Source organism: Rissa tridactyla, chromosome 5, assembly GCF_028500815.1.
Source record: "Rissa tridactyla isolate bRisTri1 chromosome 5, bRisTri1.patW.cur.20221130, whole genome shotgun sequence".
Lineage (NCBI taxonomy): Eukaryota > Metazoa > Chordata > Aves > Charadriiformes > Laridae > Rissa > Rissa tridactyla.
In genome coordinates this window covers 1,038,683-1,059,490 of record NC_071470.1, presented here as the reverse complement: position 1 = coordinate 1,059,490, position 20,808 = coordinate 1,038,683, and the positions used below count along the sequence as shown (strand labels likewise).

The 20,808-nt window shown below is 45.9% G+C and overlaps 1 protein-coding gene across 2 annotated transcripts in view; it reads right to left on the bottom strand.

Annotated features, from left to right (window-relative positions):
- Positions 1 to 20,808, bottom strand: part of GALNTL6 (polypeptide N-acetylgalactosaminyltransferase like 6) — a 451,077-nt gene that overhangs the window by 69,104 nt on the left and 361,165 nt on the right. For both annotated transcript variants that reach the window (XM_054204217.1, XM_054204218.1), the window contains 2 exons: positions 16,974 to 17,159; positions 11,300 to 11,483 (listed from right to left, as the gene is read on the bottom strand). In XM_054204217.1, the coding sequence (XP_054060192.1) occupies positions 11,300 to 11,483; positions 16,974 to 17,159 (370 nt within the window). The remainder of the gene's footprint in view (positions 1 to 11,299; positions 11,484 to 16,973; positions 17,160 to 20,808) is intronic.

Below are 20,808 nucleotides of genomic sequence, written 5' to 3'. Positions count from 1 at the left end.
CTAAGGCCCACCTCTCAGCCTCCCTCGCCACACGCTCCCAGCCCGTGGCCAGCTCTGCCCGCCGAGCTCAGGAAACTTCCCTGTTCAACCAACTATTAATGAACGTAGAAAGGCAAAAAGTTAAACAGGTGGCCAAAAGACGTATTTTCTAATACCTGACCACGTGTCGCCAAGTATTTTTAAAAAGCTTGATCAGTATTCTGTTACGCTACATTAAAAAAAAAAAAAGCAGTATAAAAAAAAAGTATAGTTTCAATCATCCCAGTGCCCACACTTTGACAAGCTTTGAGAGCTTTCATGCCTACAGAAATTACAAGCATGTTAATACCCCCCCCAGTAAATATATGAATGTTCTTAAAGTATTACCACTTCCATTGAGACAGCCACAATACTCTGTTTGGGTATTAAAAAATCATGAATCTATTAAATTATCATTATAGGAACTCATACTGGAAATTGCTTGCAATAGCAATAATATCTTGTGATTTACAAAAAACGCAATCCTGTCTCTTAACATCACTCTGCTATGGAATAATAATCATATCCCTGTTTAACAGAAATGGAAATGCAAACAATTACAGCAATATAAGCTAAGGTGTAAAAATTAAGGCAGCATAGTTGGACATTTATAATAATTTCTTTGTTTTGGTTATGCTGCTTGATTTAAGGTCAAATGAGAACACCCTTGAAATAACCCATAGGATTATGGGAACACCCTTGAAATAAGCCCATAGGATTTAGCCATATCAACTAATCATATATGCTCCATCCCTGGAGGTATTTAAAAGCCGGGTAGACACAGTGCTTAGAGACAGGGGTTAGATTAGCCGTGGTTTTTGTCAGAGTCAGGCTGATGGTTGGACTCGATGATCTGAAAGGTCCCTTCCAACCTGGGCAATTCTAGGATTCTATATATTGTAACTCAAAGACTTCTTCTTCCCTGAATGCCCTTTGAACAAGCCAGGAACAAAGCAAGACCGTGATTCGAACAGTTTTGCTCTTTAAACTGTCATTCTGTCAAGAAGAATCACCGGGAAACGGGCCGGGCACTAAAACCTCCCGCGAGGCAGCGCGCTGGGACCTGACACATTTCTGGGGGCGAGAGCTCTGGGGGTTTGCTCTCCATCAGCTCCTCCTGGGAGACCCTTCGAAACCGCCGCCCTGAGGTCCCCAGACCATGGTCTGCACAAACTGCTCCAAACAACTTTTTTCCCCGCTGTTCCCCTTTTCCTCGGGCACTCCGAGCGGTCCTCTGCACGCTGGCAACACTTTGAAAGGGAAAAGTGTTGTTTCTGTTTTCCCGCTGCGCTCCTGGCTTACCACCGCCTCTTCTGCTCCGAGTTCACCGCGTGTCCGCAGGCCGTTCGTAGCCACGGGAAAACAGCGGGGTTGTTTGCCTTAGCACAGGGAAGTTCTGCAGAGTCAGCCCAACTTTCTGCTGGAGACCCGGGGAGTGGGTTCTCCTCTCTCCGTGCAGGCAAGGGCAGGGGCTGGAACTACAGAGCTTTAGGGTCCCTTCCAACCCAAAACCCTTCTGTGATTCCATGAGCAAAGCTGATACGTGAATCTTGTTCCCTAATAAAGGACCCTGCCTTCCTTAGCAGCTTACAGAACAACAAACGTCAACTTTTTTGAGCCTTGTTTGTTCCCAGTTGCTCAAAAGATATGCACAGCATTTTATAAATAATCTAATACAGTGAAATTTGGAGTTTTTATCCTAATTTTCATCTCTCGTGCCTTTGACAAAACTTGTCTTCCAGTTAGAATAATGACATTTTGGTTACTTACATGAAAAGAAAACGGACGCTAGTATGTCTGGGGTAATTCAGAATGTGAGCTTGGGTATCTTATTTTTAAGGTCCTCATCATGTCAATACCTACACGGAACTCTCAGAATATTTTAAACAAAATTTGTATTAACTCCCCTTTTCTCACTCAAATCTTAGATAAAAGATCTGATCCACAGATAACTGCCAGGGCTCACAACTACAGAAATATGGAAGAGACAACAGGGACGGTCAGAGAGATGCAGAACCTGCTGCCAGCCATTACTAAAGAGCCCTCACCTATAACCCAACACCAAATGGAAACCGTCTTGAGAGCCTATCTGCAAACATTGTCCTGCATCTCATTCGGTTCAACGTTGCGTTAAAAACCCGCACGGTGCAATTCAGCAACCCTTCAAAGCTTTAAACAGGGCTTTGTGCACAACTGTACCAGTTTGGAACACGTGCCCATGAGGTCCTAGACCTTGGTCTCAGGTCTGGAAGGGGACCTGGAGAGCCAGCTGCCATCGCGCTGTAAATCCCATGTCCTCTAGAGCACGGGCAGGAGGTCTCCTCTACCAGTTTACAAAGGTTTGTGCAGCAGGAATCAAGGCTTCCAAATCTGACGGATTTTCCAGGGCCAGAGAAGTGGTACATGCTGCATCTTTGGCTGAGAAAATGGAGGAGCCACAGGATGCATTGTTGGAAAAGCCAGAGACTTCCCAAATCTTGATTTCTGGCATGGACTAAACAGACATTCTTACAATCAGGATTTAGAACAGACTTCGCCATTTGCACGAATCTCAAATAGAGCTCAAATAACATCGCAACAGGCTGTAAAAACTGGAGGGTTAATCAGAACTCAAAAATCTTAGCAAATTAGAGAAGCGAAGTAAAGAAAGGCAAAAAAGATAAAATTCTCAAGATGCTCAGCTACAAAGTCTCACGCTGATCGAGGGATAATGAAGACAGATCACCTTTTGGGAGGTGGCACTTCAAAGAGATAGGAAGACAAATGCCTTGCCTTCCTACATGTAAAACCTGAGTTACAAGAGGAGAATGATGAACACTTGGCTGGACACCAGTTCTGCAGAAAATGATGTGGAGGTTACACCACAGCACAAGCGCGGCACGAACCAACAGCGCCAAGGACACACCAACAGGAACACAGCCCCCGGGACAGGCAGAGTCACCCGCCCGCTCTGCTGGGCAATGATAAGGCTTTGGCTGGTGCAGGACCTGCTCTCAGAACGGACGAAGTCCAGAGGAGAACAAAGATAATAATTAGAGATCTAGAAAATATGACTTATTAAGAGAGACCGAAAAAAATGAGGTAATTTACTTGAAAATGAAAAGTGAACTGATCTGACATGAGTCCCCAAGTACTGAAAAGGTCTTTTCCCAGTGCACACAACAAAATATAAAGGGGTAAAAGCCGTGGCAGGCAACTTTCTGATTAGGTAAGAATATTACTGAAACACTGGCTATATATAAATTTCTTCCCAGCCCCTTCCTCTCATGCTTCCAGCACGCACTGCATCGGCAGCTTTATTTCTTCAGAGCGGAAGCCAGAGAAACCTCTTCAGCTCAGGGCTAAGGGGGACCCGCGCCCCGAGGGCTGGGCGCTCAGAGCCAGCCTGCGTGGGCAACAAAGGAGGCGGCTGTACCGGCGGGTGAAGATGCTTCTGTGCCACCGCAGTTGATCGGGAAAGAGCCGCGGGCATTGGAGGGGAAGGGAAGGAAAGCACTGAGATGCTGTGGGTATCCGGCACCCCTGTAGAGTAAGGAGGAAACTACACCCTCCCCAGGCGCCACCGCTCGTACCGGCCAGACGCTAAGCAGTAGTAGTAAACTTGAGCCAAGGAGCGCGTCTGGAACTTGCACCGATGTACAGGTTTGGCACAGAGGGTCTGACAACGTTAGTCGTTTCAGCCTTTGTTCTCTCCCCTGTTGGAAGCAAGTGCAGCACTAGACCGAGGCTTTAGAGAGCAGTAAGTCACTCTTTAAAGAAAACACAACCACCAGCAAACAGAAATGGAAGTGGAGGCAGAGGTCACTCCCAACACCACAACAGTAAGAGAAGGGTGCTGGTCTTCTGTTTCTTAGTGCCAATAGGTGTCACCAAATTCTGCACGAAGTTCTAGAGAAAATGGCTTGAAAATATACAATTAAAAATAGAAATAATTACTTTAAAAGGCTGATTTCTTTTTCTTCGTGGAAAATTGTTTGGGCGCGATTTTATAATTTCAAAGCCAAGTCATCAGTATCAATAGCACGTTGATAGCATTAAACAGCTCTACCTGCATGCACTGAGCAACAGCCCTGTCTCCTTCTTGGCCACCAGCCTAGTGGTTTTTCTGTAAAGCAATATCAAATTCATGAAAACTACTTATTTTTCTAATTACTGGTAGTTTTGGTGACCCGCTCTATGAAGCTGCCCCAGCATATGGGCATGTAGACTGTTAAGCTCTGAAGTTAATATTTGTGTGAATTACCAGGCTAACAGCTCTAGAAACATTACATTCAAAATGTTTACAATTTTATGCTAACCATGAAGCTCCAAGCGTGAAGGAAAACTGGAAATACGAGTTTGCACAGAAGCAGACAAACATTGCTACTTTGGCACTGCTGCATCAAGGCATTAGGAACAAAATTAGTTCCCTTTTGTCTTGGGAGGCATGAGCCACTGGCAACATTCAGGTGAAAAGCTGTGTATCAAACCTGAACCTGCCCAATTCAATGTGTGTGCAGGACCCGACTAATTCCTTGAGTGACTCTTGTGAGGTTACAAAAATTACACCAGCAGCAGCTTTTTTATCCTCAGTGGTTTCGTTCTTTTCATTCTGACGGGTGACCCTCTCTAGAGAGTTACCTCACCTGAACCCACCTTCAGAGAAAACGTGCTGGTTGTACAGAACCTCCACACTGAAATCCCACCAAAGGCAGGAGAAAACGACTGAATACGCCTGTCTTCACTGACAAATGGTGTCCCAGTGTAAGCACTTCTCATTCAAAAAAATTCTGAGATTTTGACGGGGCCACGGGTGGATGGCAGTTTGTAACAGCTATTGTTATCTCCACTGTTGTTATCTCCACTGTTGTTATCTCCGCTAGCAGTCTTCTACAGACCACAGCTTGTCAAAACAATAAATCAAGACCTTAAATTACACCAACTCACACTGGTTGGAGACTGCTTCTCTGTAAAATAATGCCTTTGCATCAAACATTCCTGGAGCACAGTTCGAAACAGTAGATTGTACTCACGCTCTAAAAAAATAGACGATTGTTTCTGGTTGTGAGAGGTTTTATGAATATGTTTATAGGCAGAAATCAGCCATAAAAGACACAGACTATAAAGCACTGGGAGCTATAGAACAGAAATCATTGTCCAAACAATTTCTAAACTTCAGAAAATGATCATAAAATTGTAAAAGTACTTGTCAGTATGAAATGCAGCCTGAGCAAAGACTTTCTTTGCACCAACATGCTATAAAAAGTATATATAAATACTGAAAGTAAGGAGCTGCAGAAAAAGAGAGTATTTCTGAGAGTATGTCAAATTCAAATAAAAGGGCACGCTGACAACAGCTTGTGTAGTAATAATATGATTTTAGATACGCAATTCAGCAGAAAGTGCCAAGTAACCTTCCAGTCTAACACACACCTGGCTACATTAAGGCCATACATTACACCCAAGGCTGAAAGCCTGTGATGAAAGGGAAGAGAAAAAATGTACCGATCACCTAATTTCATCCCTTGAGCGTGTCCAAACTTACCAAAAAGTAGATCCATAAACCATAAGTGGCCCCTATTACGGTGAGACCTCAATCCCATAACCTTTGCAAGACTCCCCAAAGTAGCCTTGTGATGGTGGAGTGATTCTATTCCTATTTTATAAACAGGAAACCGAGTACAGGAACTAAAATGCCTCGTCAGAGGTCAAAAAGTTGCTTCAACTTCCTTGGCTAGCCCAGTATTTGCCGAACGATTGTTCGGGTCCTTTGCCGGAACTACATGAATCTTCAGCTTCGTCTCCCTTCAGGGAGGCCTGGAGATGCCAGCTCTACACGAGAAGGCAAACAAGGAACTCTTGGAGAGTAAGGAGCGGTCACACACCACAGCACCGCTGACTTTCCCAGACAGGTGCTAGAAGGCTTGGCATCCAGTAAGCAGCACAGCGCTTCTCTCATGGGTCAGGACTTCCATCGAGAGTCGCGGTGCACTGCCGGCGCCGTTAGGGCTCACCTTTCCTCCCCTCCTCTCTCATCAAGTCACACCACCATAAAGCTGCTCCGAGGAGCTGCGCAGCCCTTTCCTGCCCAAACTCATCTGTGCTGTATTAAACCTCTCGATTACTTTGTGGTTTTTCCTAAAAGTTTTTTGAGTTGAACTGTTGATGTTTTCTCATCTGGTTAAAAATACGTTGCTGCTGGCACGAACGGACACTGATGCCTGTTTTCAGATCGGGCATGCGATAACACGAATTCATGCAATGTAAGTGCTGCCAGGAAATAAAGAGCAGTCATCCCCAGCAGGCTCCAGCGCAGCAAACCTCCGCTCTAAACTTCCACAGAGCTTTTAGCCCAGACAGGCTATTAAATCATATCAACTGACACGCTGTACATCACAGCCCATTACAGTAACAAGGTTACCCTATTAGTTTAAGTGGTGATAGCTCGGGTTAGGCCAACTCCTCCAGAGACCAGAATGCTCGCGCCACAGAAACAGCTCTCACGTCCCAAACCCCACACATCCCAGAAGGGCACGCTCCAAACCTCCGCCGTGACAGAAAAACAAACCGGAGAGAGACAACAAGGCAAGGGGATCCTCGCCACAAAGGAGGTGAACATCTCTGGCCCTCCCTGCTTGTAGACTAGAAGAAAATTTCCCAAGTCTTCTCAAATTCTGCCGAATGATCGTTGACCCTGGGATCAAGACAATGAGCATCGTCATGACACGATGATGATTTCATGATTACCTGACAATTTCCCACAATACATGAGAACACCGATGTGCTCTGTGTCGTTTACACAACCCTGAATGCACCAGAGGAAAACAGCGCGAAGCCCCCTCCAGAATACATTGGGGTGGTTGTACATCAATTGCAGGAGAAAAGCCCCTACAGCCAAGTGTGACGACGGCGAGTCTGGCAGCTCAGCTGAACGCAACATAAAACTCCCCTCGTTCCCCTGGCACATGAAAAAGGGGAATCAACAAGGACTTCACAGAGTTAGTCTCCGGATGGGAAGGCAACATTATTAGGGGTGAAGTCCAATTTCCACGCCTCTAAGGACTCAATGTATCCTGAAAACCAGCCACACAGATCTTTCAGAAAAATAGCTAATCTTAAAGGCTAATCTTTCAGAAAAAAGCTAATCTTCTAACAAAGAATAGTTGTTACACGTTCCTAAACACTACAGCGAGCATAGAGCAATAACCAATAATTCGCATAGGAGCTTTGATTGAAAATACGTTTTATACAGCCATAGCATGGTTCAGTGAAACCTAGCGGAAACTTGGCGTGGCCGGTGACAAACTGCATGTGAACCAAAATGATAAATTTTGTAGACGAATGCAGTCCAAATGCAGTTATAAATTTGTGATGTGACTCCCAGGTTGGTGCTAGCACGTCATCTGTACCCAAACTTGACACTGGGCAGGCTGGAAGCTTCCGAGAGCGTTACGCAGTCCTAAAGTCATCAACATCAAGCCAGATCTCGGTGTCGTGCTACTTGTCGTGAGCAGCGGCAGAGGGCCCGAGAATGGGGGAGGGGGGGTGGAGTAAAATTGATATTAATGAGAAAAATTAAACGTAACACGTAATCAAAGCAACCAAGGGAACTTGCTGCTGCTGCTAAAAGTCATCTATACAGCTCCAACTGTGTTTCATTAATTACAGAGAAATAGTAACTGGACATGATTTACCTAGGATTCATTTAAGGAACTACTAGACAATGCAGCTTTGTTAATAAGTGGGATATTCCTGTCAAGAGCGTAGGCCCGAACTATGGGCCTGGCCAGCAAACCCGAGAACCCCACCTGGAACTGCCAAGGTTAGAGAGGAGGGAGGTAAAAAGTAATTTTGGCAGGGGGAGATCACAAGCGCCAACTCACTGACCACCACCCACATGACACCACCTCCTCAAAAGAGAACAAGGGAAGAAGAAGACAGAGCCTGCGCACTAATTGACACAGGAAGCAAAGAAACCTCGACCAATAATTAAAGACAGTAACAAGGAATATGTATTAATTGTTAGAATATGTGATAATCAGTGTATGAAGAGGGAAAATTTTGAAACTAAGGTGTGCTCCCTTGGGACGAGCACCCCATTTCTGCACGTTAACGGAATAAACTTGGCAACACCTCTGCTCTGCGTGTTATTGGCTTGCACAGCGGGCAAAGAACCCGGGCTGGGGACAACAGGGGAACATCAGGAAAAGCTGAGCCCTGGAGGGAAGCTCCCAGTGCTGTCACAGCGAAGGGTGGAGGCGCTGCGTGAGCGCTGGTGCACTGCAGGCGTATCAGCAACGAACCATGCCCACGCTGGCACCACCATCGGGTGAGAGCGTCTGGATTCTTCACAAGAGGGATTCTGAACTGACAGACGGCGTCCAGGTAGATGGCGACCAACGTGAGAGGACCTGTCAAACCCCGGCCACAGTGGATACAGCGGGGAAAAAAAAAAAGTGGGGAAAAACTAATTCCAGAAAGAGCAGCAGAGCTGGCACTGGGGCTCAGTGAGCCCCGCGCTACCGTCACACCAAGAGGTCGTTGTGCCAACGGCAAGCACCGCCAGCGCCTGCTGCAGCAGCGTTGGGATCACGCGCATGCGGAAGGGAAAGGTACCGCTCAGGTAACACAATGACCGCCCCGGCTCTTCTGCAGCGTGATCTGGTTTTATGGACGTTATTTCTTAGGCTGATGCGACCTTCTCTGGTTAACACACGTACTGAGTCGGCATTTTAAGTGAGGGGAAAAAACTCATCAGCACAGTTTTTGGATCACGTACCCATTATTTGCTTGTGTTCTACTAAAAATGCTGGCAATTTTCCAGTTCATTAAGGATCAGCTCAGATCTGATGCTGCTGGCAAGAAATAAAGCTATTAGGATACCAATAGTAAAATATTTAACCTAAATAAAAAAAATAATCCCTACTGCATACAAAATAGTAACATAATAATTATGGCGCTGGCTGAAGCATTTCTAGATTTAGTGTATATGCACCTAAAGGAAAACTGTTATGTCTCTTTAACTCGATAGAAGCTGTCTTGATCAATTAAGTTACTGATATCTAAACCACTCTGTAACATTTACCGTACCTGTTGTAAGCAAGGTATTAAAAGCTCGAGGTGTCAACAGAGAAGGCCCTAGGAGAAAAGCAGTGCTGACTTCGAATCCGAAAATAATTCCTCCTCTAAGGAAAATTCATCCTGATTATTTAAAACACTTCCATACCCTCACCCTTCCGGGCAGAGGGTGCTTTTGAGGAAATACATTGTCCTGTCTCAGCCAGCCTTCAGTCCCGCTGCCACGGTGGGGAAGGAATTCTTGGCTGTGAGGGCGGTGAGCCCCTGGCCCAGGGTGCCCAGAGAAGCTGTGGCTGCCCCATCCCTGGAGGGGTTCAAGGCCAGGTTGGACGGGGCTTGGAGCAACCTGGGCTGGTGGGAGGTGTCCCTGCCCAGGGCAGGGGGTGGCACTGGGTGGGCTTTAAGGTCCCTTCCAGCCCAAACCATTCTATGACAGCTGATTCCAGCTGCAATGCTGCTGTCCCACTGCATCGCCCTGATGCAGATCCTGCCATGGGGCAAACAAAGACCCTCACTGATCTCTGGAAGAACTGTGAAGCCTTTCCACCCTTCTGGGGAGACAGCTACTCAGACTACAAGAGACTTATGGGCTGCATCATCATATATGTTGTTCTTTGCGAAGGCATGTATCTGTGTGTCTTGTGGATGCAGGCAAGGCCAGTTGGGTACCAGCGGCGGCCGTGCTGATGGTAACAGCACTTCACGTGGAACCGCCACGTCTGTTCTGCACCACATGAAGCCACAAAACCTCATCTGCTCGAGCAAGTCTCTCCTGGCTGTCTGCTCTCAGGAGCAGGTTGCTGACAAGCAGCCCCATAGCGACGTTTTACTCGTACACAAACCTTGACTGCTGAAGCAAATCACATGACGAGACTTTCAGTAAGTGGCAAGAAATGACAACGGCTCAGAGGACCAGGAAGACTCGTGGGAGCACAATGGAGCAACTCCGGAGTGTCCGTGATTGCACGGGCCGCGTCTGTGTGGTGGAGTGGTCACATTGGCGGCTGATGGAAAGCACTTCATCAGCACTTACACCAACGCGAGATGAAGACTGATGGGCACAGACGGAGATGAATAAAAAGGAACAAGCAGAGTAATGAAAATAACCCACCAAATGCCGCAATTACCCACTTGTCCCTACACAGAGCTGGTCATTCCCTGGATATAAGGGTCAATTTCTGCATGAATCAGATCCATGACTTCAAAACAGTGCAGAGTCTGGGCCAGAGCCACAGGGTTTTGTTACAGGTGCTGTTCTGGGGAGAGGAAAATGCTGAATTTTTAAATTGCCAAAACCTGCAGCGGGGAGTTTCAGGCAGGGCTACAGCCAGCAGCGGAGCCAGCCCTGCGGGGATGCGCCCTGGGACAGACGTGGGGACTCTGCCACACCAAACCGAACCCTGTCTGTCTGTCTGTGTGTCCTCTCCCTGCTGAGGCGGGTTAACCCTAGCTCACCCTCACAGGAGAATAATAAAAGAGAAAGAGAAAAGGAACGGGAAAGGGAAAGATGGAGAAGGAGAAAAAGAGAAAAAGGAAAAGAAAAAGAGAAAGAAAAAAGAAAAAGAGAAAAAGAAGAAATGAAAAAGAAAAGGAAGAAAAAAGAGAGGATCTACCTTTGTGAAAAGCAGAAGATCATTCCCATGAATTAGCTGATCTATACGAGAGGCTGGCTCATCAGAAATTATTTACAAACCAGCTCGCCACTGCCCAGGTGTGACAGCCCTGTGTTCCAGCCGCAGCCACACATATACAGCAGCAATATCAGCACTCATAAACACAGCGTCTGCCGGCAGAACGTGCGCCCAGCTATCGATGCACGCATTGCACCAGCCTCCAGCAAAGAAAGCATTAAACACAGCCTGTTCAGGAAGCGCTCTGTGGAATAAGCAGAATAACCACAGTTACGCTCACTCCCTGTCCAAGGCCGATACTTTCCCTTAAATACATGCATGTGCCTGTTTCTTTTACGTACAACCACTGGGACAGAAAAGATGGGGAAGGTCTGTGTTTCCAGGCACAGCTTGGCAATTCTGCAATGTGTTGCTCTGACCTTTTTCCTAGTTTTGAGGTTTTATAAGCCTGTATAGAAGCTCTTTACTCCTGCCACCCTTCATTCGTACGAAGTGGCCTGCATGGAGATCTCTGGGCTTGGATTCTTCTGCCCCAGTTGCCGCCTTTGCTCGCTCTGCGTCACGTCCCCACTCTGCCCTTCATCGCTACTTACTCGAAGGGGTCGCTGGGATCAGCCCGCTGGAGCTCTGGAGGAATCGGTATTCGTTTGTAGTACATTTCCCAGTCAAAAGCTCCTCGCATGGCATCCCCCGCCTGCGCCTCGTAGCCAAAGTGATTGTGGTCAATGACATCGATCATAGGACACACGATGGTTTTGTGGTTTAGTGCAATCTGGTCTGAAAAATGAAAGTAGAAAATAGGAAACGGCATGTCGAGTCAAGCCATCTATCACGTTACTGCAAAGTGAATCCCACCGGCTTCCTGACGCTGGAAGATTGCTTTGCTCTGCTCCCCATGGCCCCCACATCATTTCATTTTCCAAACCTGTATCGAGCCTTTATCTAAAGTGGACTTAATGCAGTCAGGCGATGATCAGAAGCATTTACAGTTCCTTAAAGGGAGGCACATCCCTGCGCAGCCTGCGGGGGTCCAGTCAGCTCTGTCTCTGCCACGTTGCGACCCCGCGCTGTCCCCATCTGTCAGCTGGGGAACGAGCCAGCCAGCAAAATGCGAACCCCCCTCAGCCGGGGGGTGCGTACGGGGAGCCCCGGCGAGGGAGATGTCTGCTCCCCAACGCCAGTCTCTGCCCTCGCAACCCTGCGGCCGCGGCTCCGCTTGGAGAGCAAATCCTACGCATCGAAGGCAAACTCCAACACCGAGAACAAAACACGGCTTGCATCCTTTTTCTGTACCGATCTCGGAGATATAAAGAAGGCCACACAGTATTACTCTTCCTCACCTGTTTTCTAAAGAAAGCAGTTTATTTTTGCTTTTTTTTTTAATAAAAAAATAGAACGGTGAGGCTAAATCAAATTCCCATCTCTGGTATAAGGAGGTATAAGGTGTAAGCTTTGCAAATCACTCTGCTTTGGTGATTCCCATTGCTCAATCCCTCAGGAAAGAAAGGAAAGTAAAGATATTCCAGATATTCCAACTGCAAGAACTCGGCAGAAGAATATTGGTTTGAAATGAGGAAGTACAGGAAAAATTTGTAGCTGTGTTGGCATGAAAGGACAGTAGAAAATCTATCTATAAACCCTTGAAAAAACAAAAATCTCAAAATTCCAGGTATAATAAGGCTTTTTCTCCAGAGGGTAGCCTAGATTCTTTACAAAATGTAACACATCGTAGGGCCTACGTGGAAAGCTCGTTTTTTGTTTTTAAGGATTAGATTGCACTGGTGTTTAATAATAACCTAAAAAAATCAGAGGGCTAAGTGTGGAATGAACACTTAGACAGGAAGGCAGGTGATATCGGTGTAATGACTAATAACACAGAATCTGCTTCCTTGCTTCTGAAGGACTGAAATTAAGAAAAAAGGTTATTTTAGCAAAACATCTGTAATTTTCATATTTATTCTCAGTTGTTGCTTAGAGACTGCCCAAACCGGGGAACAATGACCGCTAGTGAGAGATTACGGTGCCTGGAAGTTCAGCACGTTTTTACATCCTTATCCTTTAATAGTGAAATAAATTTAAAGCACAGGCTCTCTCAAAATTCCAGGAAACTCATCTCAGATATAATGGCTGCATTACTGTTGCTATTGCTAAATATGATTACATTCTCTGGTATTCCGTGTAGTGTTATCTGTAATCATTATGTAAAGCCATTTTTACATAATCTCTTCCCTGTGATGGTCCTGCTAATAGTTACAGGGCTTATAATACTCTGCCGCGGATCCCCCCCTTCGAAACTGATTGGAGGAGAGAAACTAAATGGGATTGATTTGGCTGGAGCAGGTCAAAGGCAGACTCGTAATGCATTAGCATCCTTCTCTTGATCTTTAGAAGCTGCCGCCTTGAAATAGACTGAAGGACTGGAAATCTCCAAGTCGCATGCGGAGATAAGCCAGGGAGAAAATTATTGGAGTGATGCGCAAACTCAATCCCGGTTTTCATTTCTACAACTCTGCAAGAATTTTGCAAGTAGGAGGACGCTTACCTGCCTGTTCTTGCGTGTGCCTGCAGAACTTATTTCTCAGCCCCAAAAAATGTTTCAGAGACGATGAGGACCCGCAGGAAGATCCTGACTTTTGAAGAACGCAGGGCGTTTGCAGTTGTGCATACCAAAAGGCAGAGCAATCAAACTTGCAGCCTCAATGCCTAAAATAATGGAGTTTCATACATACTTCTTAGGCTTAAATAGCCCCAATATAAATTTGGGACACTGAAAAAAAGGGCTGTGGGGCTAGCTTACGTTTCACAAGTATCGCAGCTTCACGGGTGTGAAGACACCGCTGCCTTCACAGCCACTGCCCTTCACCCCTCCTGCCCCTAACGCCGGAGTCTGAAAGCCACAGCTGAAACACTTCAGAGGCTTTTCCGCTGCCTTCGTTCGTCATCCTCTCACAAACTCCCCTCACAAACTCCTACCGGCTGAAAATGTCCAGGCATTACTTCAATGCCCACACGCTGCAGGTAAAGGGAAGAACAGGCGGATATGCACCATTGTGCAAGTAAAAGTCTTGCAGATTTGAGGGAAAGCATGGGATTGAGAGGGAGCATTGCTCAGAGCTTTCTCCCAAGCAATTTTAAGCAATATATACATACATATTTGAATTCAGCACTTTTACTATCAAGCAGAGCGTGCACATGTGTCAGTAAAAAGAAGTTTTCAATACTGGGTAAGTCACTATCTCAAAAACGTAGTTTTTATCTTTTAGAGAAAGATGCACATCTTTAATCTCAGGTGCTTCCTTCAGATTGGCCTGGTTAAAGCAACAATGTCACGTTGCAAATACTCAGATTTTCCTACTTAACTATGTGATTACGGGTGGTGAAAACACCTGCGTGGCTCAGCAAATGCCCCCTTGTTACCTGAGCTGTGGTAAGTACTGGGACTCTCCTTCTCCCCGCTGGCAAGTGACGCACCACATAAACGCTGTGGAGACGGACAGCTATAGCTGGGAAGCGTCTTGATAACTTGCTAAGCGTGACCTAAGCACGATATAGGGCAGTCTTGGTCAGGAAAAGAAACCTCTTTTGAGAAACCCAGTTCTGGCAGCCTATGGCACTTCTGGCCTACCGTCCGTCTCCCTCTCGCTGTACCAGCGGCGGGAAAGCGGTGCCACATCTGTTGGCTGGTTCCTCGCTCTGTTTCTACCTGCACTAACTCCCGCCACCCCGGGCTCAACCGCAGCAACCAGATCCCCGGCCACGTCCTCCTCCTGCTGGTTCGTGCCCCTGAGGAGGGCCAGCAAACGGCTGCGTGTGCCAGCGCTTCACAGGGCTGCAGCTGCCGGCCCAGGGAGCACCAGGCAAAGCTCTCCCAGATCCGAGTGCCTTACCTCAGGTTAGAGACCCAAAGCTTAAAGAAAATAAAGAAAAGCCATTTTGCACCTGTTCTCGAGAAAACGGAACAAAGGACTGTGACTGAAAACAACTGTGGCTCAGCTCCACAGAGCTGCTGAGATACCTAACAAGCACCGAAATAACTCAGCCCTCCTTCGGCCTACAAAGGGACAGTCAATTCTGGAAATCTACGTTAGATACCGAAATACCTTTGAGAACTGCCCTTTTGTGATTTCCTCACCACCTCCCCATCCTCTTTGACTTTCAAGGTCTCATTTTGAACAACAGCTGGTTGGGGGCCGGTTTTGGGACAGGTGTCCCCTCTCCGGGAGGATGGCTGTCGTCCCTCCAGAGCAAGGCTGGACTGCGCTTGTGGAGGACTTGTCACTGCACACGGCAGGTACCATTGGAGCTAAAACAGGGCAGCTTCCAAGCAATGAATACCCAACTTGTCCTCTGTTGTGGTCTCCTTGGACGACATTGTCACACGCAGTGCCGAGTGAATCACAAGATAGTTCTTTAGATAAACATTTGCAAAAATACATTAACTTTACTATTATTAGTAGCCAGGTGTCATCTGATTGCAGTGTAGTAAATATTTGCCACCTAATGGTTATGAGAAAGTTCTCGCATCCCTTTGGGAAAACAGGGCATCCTTAAATACACACTAGCTGTGCGTTCATCCTCTATTTGTCCTTCCTCATGTAATGCTCTACTTTTTCTTTCAAAATAAAGCCTATTGATTCTGGGCTCCAATATTCCGCAAGATTAATATCTAGATCCCCTGGCTGGTTAGCTGTGGGTATTCATACTGTATGTAGAACGGGAAACATCTCATCCCACCTGAGAACTAAGGAGAACTGGGACTCGGTCCCTGATGAAGCTTCTCGCATCCTTCCAGTTTTCTGGCTTGAGGCTACGGGCTGCGATCATCACTTCAACACCCAACTGCAACCCTGAATCCTTTGTGACCGTTCTGCTTATTTTTCAGTTTTTACAGGGTGAAACCCAGCTAGATGTACCTTCACTTCCGACAAGAAAGCAAGAAAAGGAACTTGTTTTTCAGCTTGCAATTTTCCCATGTCTAAGTTAGCAAAATAGAAGGTTGACGTCTCATCTGCAGTAACTTAGCAAAAGATTGCAGAGGGCAAGAATGAGAATCTGGAGATTCTTTTCATTAGTGGCAGCGTATTATGCGCAGCGGGGCAAAATCAGAAAGCCGAGGAGAAGCGGCTGTACGCATACGCAGAGTACTCCAGAGTGTTTAGTGGCTACTTGTCGGGGCTGCTCGTGGAGGCTCGTTGAGACTTGTATTTCCCTCTGCCCCTTCACGACATTTGGGCTTCACGTGAAGCCACAGAAGTTATTTTTAAAAATGCTGATGTTGTGATTAAGGGCAAAGTGGTAACAAGGGGAAAGACTGTATGGGTAATTTGATATGGAAGGTAGGAAGGACATAAATTTGGAATTTTGTACATTATCTTGTTACTGATCTGAAGAAAAACTAGTTCCTAGTATTTTCTTTTGTTTGGTCTCAAGTGACAGTTCATTAGCAGAGCAGCATCTCTTCTTGGCTGCAAATGCTTTATCAGCTTATTGTGTGGCCAAACACTCCTAGCAACAAAATTCAAGGAACAATAACCCTTAATTGGTGAGACCCTATCCTGTCATGTTCTTACGACATACTCTTTTAATTAAAACAAATTTCTTTAATAGTAAGCTCAGGAATTTTCTTTGGTTTTGGTAGCAAAAAAGCCCCGACTTTGCAAAGCGCACACACTTTGCATGTGTAGAAAAGGGGACGTTTTTTCCCGGAGTGAAATCCTGGAATGCAACAATTGATTCTTCCCGTTCCTTCGGCTAACGGAGCTTCACCAGCTGCAGCTGGCACCCAGCAACGCCATCAACAGCAAATCATTCTCTCTGAGCTTCCTATTGTGAATGCACTTGTTATCGGATTTAACTCTGGGGTCTTGGATACATTTACAGCCAAAGCCGTTTTAATGGAATGTGAAAGACGAGGAAGGAGCAGAATACCTGCATAACAGAAGTTTTCAGGTGTATAGTAAGGGCGCAGCATTTAGCTGGATTTAGCAGTGTATTTAGTGGCAGTAATAATAAAATAAAATAAATCGTAACTCTAGTAGGCGAAAGCGATACTTCAAAATTTTAGCAGTTCTTTAGTCACAAGAACCGTACAATGGAGCTGCTCGCCTTTCTCCGAGTTCTCTCTCACACTGACCCTTCAGACACTGCTGCACGGCTCCAAACGCTTCTACACAGTGCACGCCCTGCTTGTTGTGGGACGTGGCTTCCATCGCTTAAGCTATGCTGTACGCTCTGAGTTTAACGGCTGAAGAACGCTCATACACTTACTAAGCAAGGGAGGCAGCCAATTCACGTTGACTTCGCAATGGGAATCCAGAAATGTCAAGACTTCTCCTCTAGCCAGCGAGGCTCCTAGCAGTCTGGTCCGAATGAGCCCTTCGCGTTTCTTGGTACGAACAATCCTCACTTTGGCAAAACGGACCATGTATTCCTCCAGCTTCTCTTTTAAATGTTCTAGAAAGAAGGGCAAAAAAAGCGTCAGTGGTGCCAGGCCTGGAGGAGCCAACAGAAGGACAGGTTGGCTTACAACCTGTGAGCAGCTTATCTACTTCCATCTCCTGCCACTTCAAGTCCTCCAAAATCTGCCACAAATCCTCTCTGAGACCGTTCGGAAAGGGCAAATGCTCTCTGTTTTATCACACGGAGGAAGACACTGACACTCTGGACCTTTTACTGCAGTTGCTGCTGGCAACCTGCCATCCACGGAATAACCACGGCCAAAACAACTGCGGGATATTCATCCATCCCCTGGTTCCCGCAGCCCAAGGCCACACAAACATTCTGGCACACCGGTTTATAAACAGTGGCCTTTCCAAGTGGCCTTACTATATCAACTAATTATGAAGAACTGTGCATGGAAAGCAACTTAAAAAAAAATAAGCATTAAATTAGCACAATTAGATTGTTTTTGTAATGGGAAGGGAAACAGACATGAGGGAGGATCTTAATAGTTGGACATCAGCGTGGAGCAAATGGACACCTGACTTCCTAACAGAATTAAGCTGAATTATATAGGGCAGTTGATTGATTCTGTTGTCTGCATAACCTGGCAAACAGCACCTCTGGGAACCTTTATTCTTCTGACTAGAAACACATACTAAGAACGATAAAACAACCCCAACAACAAAAAACACCCTGCAGTTTTGCCTCTTCCTAAATACAGCTACAACAGAAACACTGATCTTTTGCCTTTGATTTAACAGCTCAGCTTGTCAGACTCATTACTTTGGAAAAATTTGATAATTTCATTTGGCAGGGAAAGAGAAAAAGAAAAGCTTAGTCTCCGATAATTAAAACTGGTGATGAGCCACATTTAGCGATGCTAGGTGTCGCAAGCTAAGTCCCACTGAAAGAGCTTTGCCAAATTGGTTGCTGCTTCTATCAGCTCATAATTCCTTGGACCTGTGTGGTCCGTCCAGGCCCCGATCCAGACCTTGCGTCCTGATAGACTGCAAGAAGTTTGCCACGGACTACCCAGAAGGACTACCGTTCCGCGGGAGGGTATAATGCTGACACATACGTTAAAGACAAGAAGGAAACAAGTCAGGGTGAGAGAACGCAGGGTCTTGTCTTAAACCAAAACCAAGCTCCAGTGAAGCAGAGCCTCCTGCACGTGTTCCTTCTTGTCTCTGCTCCTTCCCTTCCTGGCCCACCAACGCACAAGACTTTCCCAATCTACCTGCGGACTGGGAAGGAGCAGAAACGCTGGTGTGTAGTTATAGGTATTTCGCGGGAGGGTACTGCATGGGACACTGAGGAATCTTGACGTACACTGAAGAAGGAGAGACCTGAGACGTGGGAACACCAGCCTGCAAGGACCACACAATGGCTTGGGGGTTTGGGATGGAGAAACCCAAAGACGCTTTGGAGACCCGCTGAGGCAAGAGAGTGGTTTGTGTTCACAGCACTACCCAGAAGTATGACATCAAGTGAGGAAGGCCAAGCCCAAGATAAAAAAAATGAAGAATAACATCCAGAAAAACATCAAATGTTTTTGTCTTCTACTCTGTAGGTGATTGTAGAACCGCCAGGTTTTAATTTTGAAATAAAAGAAGTATCCCTTTTTTCATCCCATTTTGCTACTTATGTACTTAATAAAAAACCAACAGAGCCCCCAACAGTCGGTCACAATGACAAGAGACGCACTGTGTCTTTGTACAGACAACCCCATTCGGGGCACAAGGGCTGTGTGCCACGCTGACCCACTTTAGGCACCAGACACAATTCAGTGTCGTGACAGAGCTGAGGTTGTATCAAGCCTCAGATCATTTTGTGCCCACATGCAAGACTGTCTAAAGCATATATTTATCGAACTGTTTTCCTGTTTTTATGAGCTCCATTGAGGCTATTCCCATAGCGCAGGAATACAGCAGAAGGGAAACAGACCTTAAAAACAAAGCTACAAAGACCTTGCAGGTAATATAAGAAAGCCTGTTAGAGCTGCCAATCTGTATTTTTTTCCTATGTTGTAAATTGTATCCTCTTATGGCCATGAAAAATGAACCAGTTTCAATGTGACAGGACATTACATATTTCCAAAGTAAATCGAACCTAATCTGTTAGGTGCCATAGCTTCTGTTAGTGCTCAGACACCGTGGAAGGTCATCGAACCCTCTCTCCTCTGATCTCTTCCACCCACAAGTCTGAAGTTCGCACTGCAGAGTGCCCAGGAACCCTGCACCAGGAGCAAGACGACGTTGCTGCACACTGTCCAGGCAACTAATGAGGAGATCTGGTGACTCAGCCTGAGCACAGCTCTCCATCTACGCAACCACTCAACACCTCGGCTACAGCGCAAATCCTCCATCTTCACCTGCCTCCCTCAGGGGTAGGTTCACTGACGAGACTCCGGCTGGTCCAAGGATGCTACTACACAGCTCTGACTTCGGCTGTCTACCACATATGATTGCTTTACTGCTTCCCATCAGCGCGTTCTGGGCTGTTTCCCTCCTCTTTGTACGTGGAGGCAGCTACACGGAATCACCTGATCTCTCTGATGGAAAAAGCAGGAGCCTCACTTGGACAACCCGAGTTGTTCGTGGTGTTGGTAGGCTCTCTGTTGCCCGCACAGACATTCACAGCACACCCAAATTGGACCTTCTCTAGACAGGTGTCACAATGGCTAAGGTAAGGCCCTTGCAATAGACAGTTAAATATGGCCACCACTGATGTTTAAAGGAACCAACGCAAACGCCCTCTTGTCACGCGTTCTGACTGTTATCACTTGTCTTGGGCCAAATAAATTCAATCTTATACAAAGGACTTAATTTCACTCCTTTCACATCTTGCAATGAGCAAAGTCTGGCAGCTGAGTGCCTGTCTCTTCAGGAAAACACTTCAGGGAGAGATGATGTAAACTGTCATACTACGATACCTTCTCTCCTGTTCTTAGATCAATTGTTAAATAACAAAAGAGCTGAATAATATAATTTGATTGCCATCAGTTGTATTGGAGCTCGAACTCCATGAAATCAATGGTAGTTGATACTGTTCTTTCATTGTTCCAGGTTCCTTGCAAGCCTAGGAAAAGGGGCCTCTCAAATTTTAAACATTTTAAATTTTTTTTCGCCAGAATAATACCGGAAATTCTGTGGCACAAACAAGAGTTCTCTGTACCACCTTCCTCCTCTCTCAGATGGCTTTTCACACGTTTCAGGCAGCACGTCATCTGATTTGTGAAGAACTGCATCAAAACATCCAGCACATCTTTTGATGCCAGAATCACATATCCCCAAATTGGTTTTATCTACTCAATTAGCCCCATGATTGAAAAATTTTACTATTTTCTCCTTGTCACTCAAAGAACAACTCACAAAAAAGCAGAAGTATACAAACAAAATTTGTATGCCTTGTTCACAGAGAATTGTAAGTGCATCCCCATTTAGATATATCTGGAAGTAATCAGGAAGAAAACAGAAGTAGTAAGTGTTAATTTTTATAGAGCTTAGTTAGACACGTCACCTAAAAATACCAGGTCTACATACAAATCAAAGTATATGGATGAGTAGAGATACGTAAAGTATCTAGATTTGTTAAAACAGCTACATCTTAGTAATACCCCAACAAGAACTCACGACTAGTCAAAGAGATGCCAGGAACAACA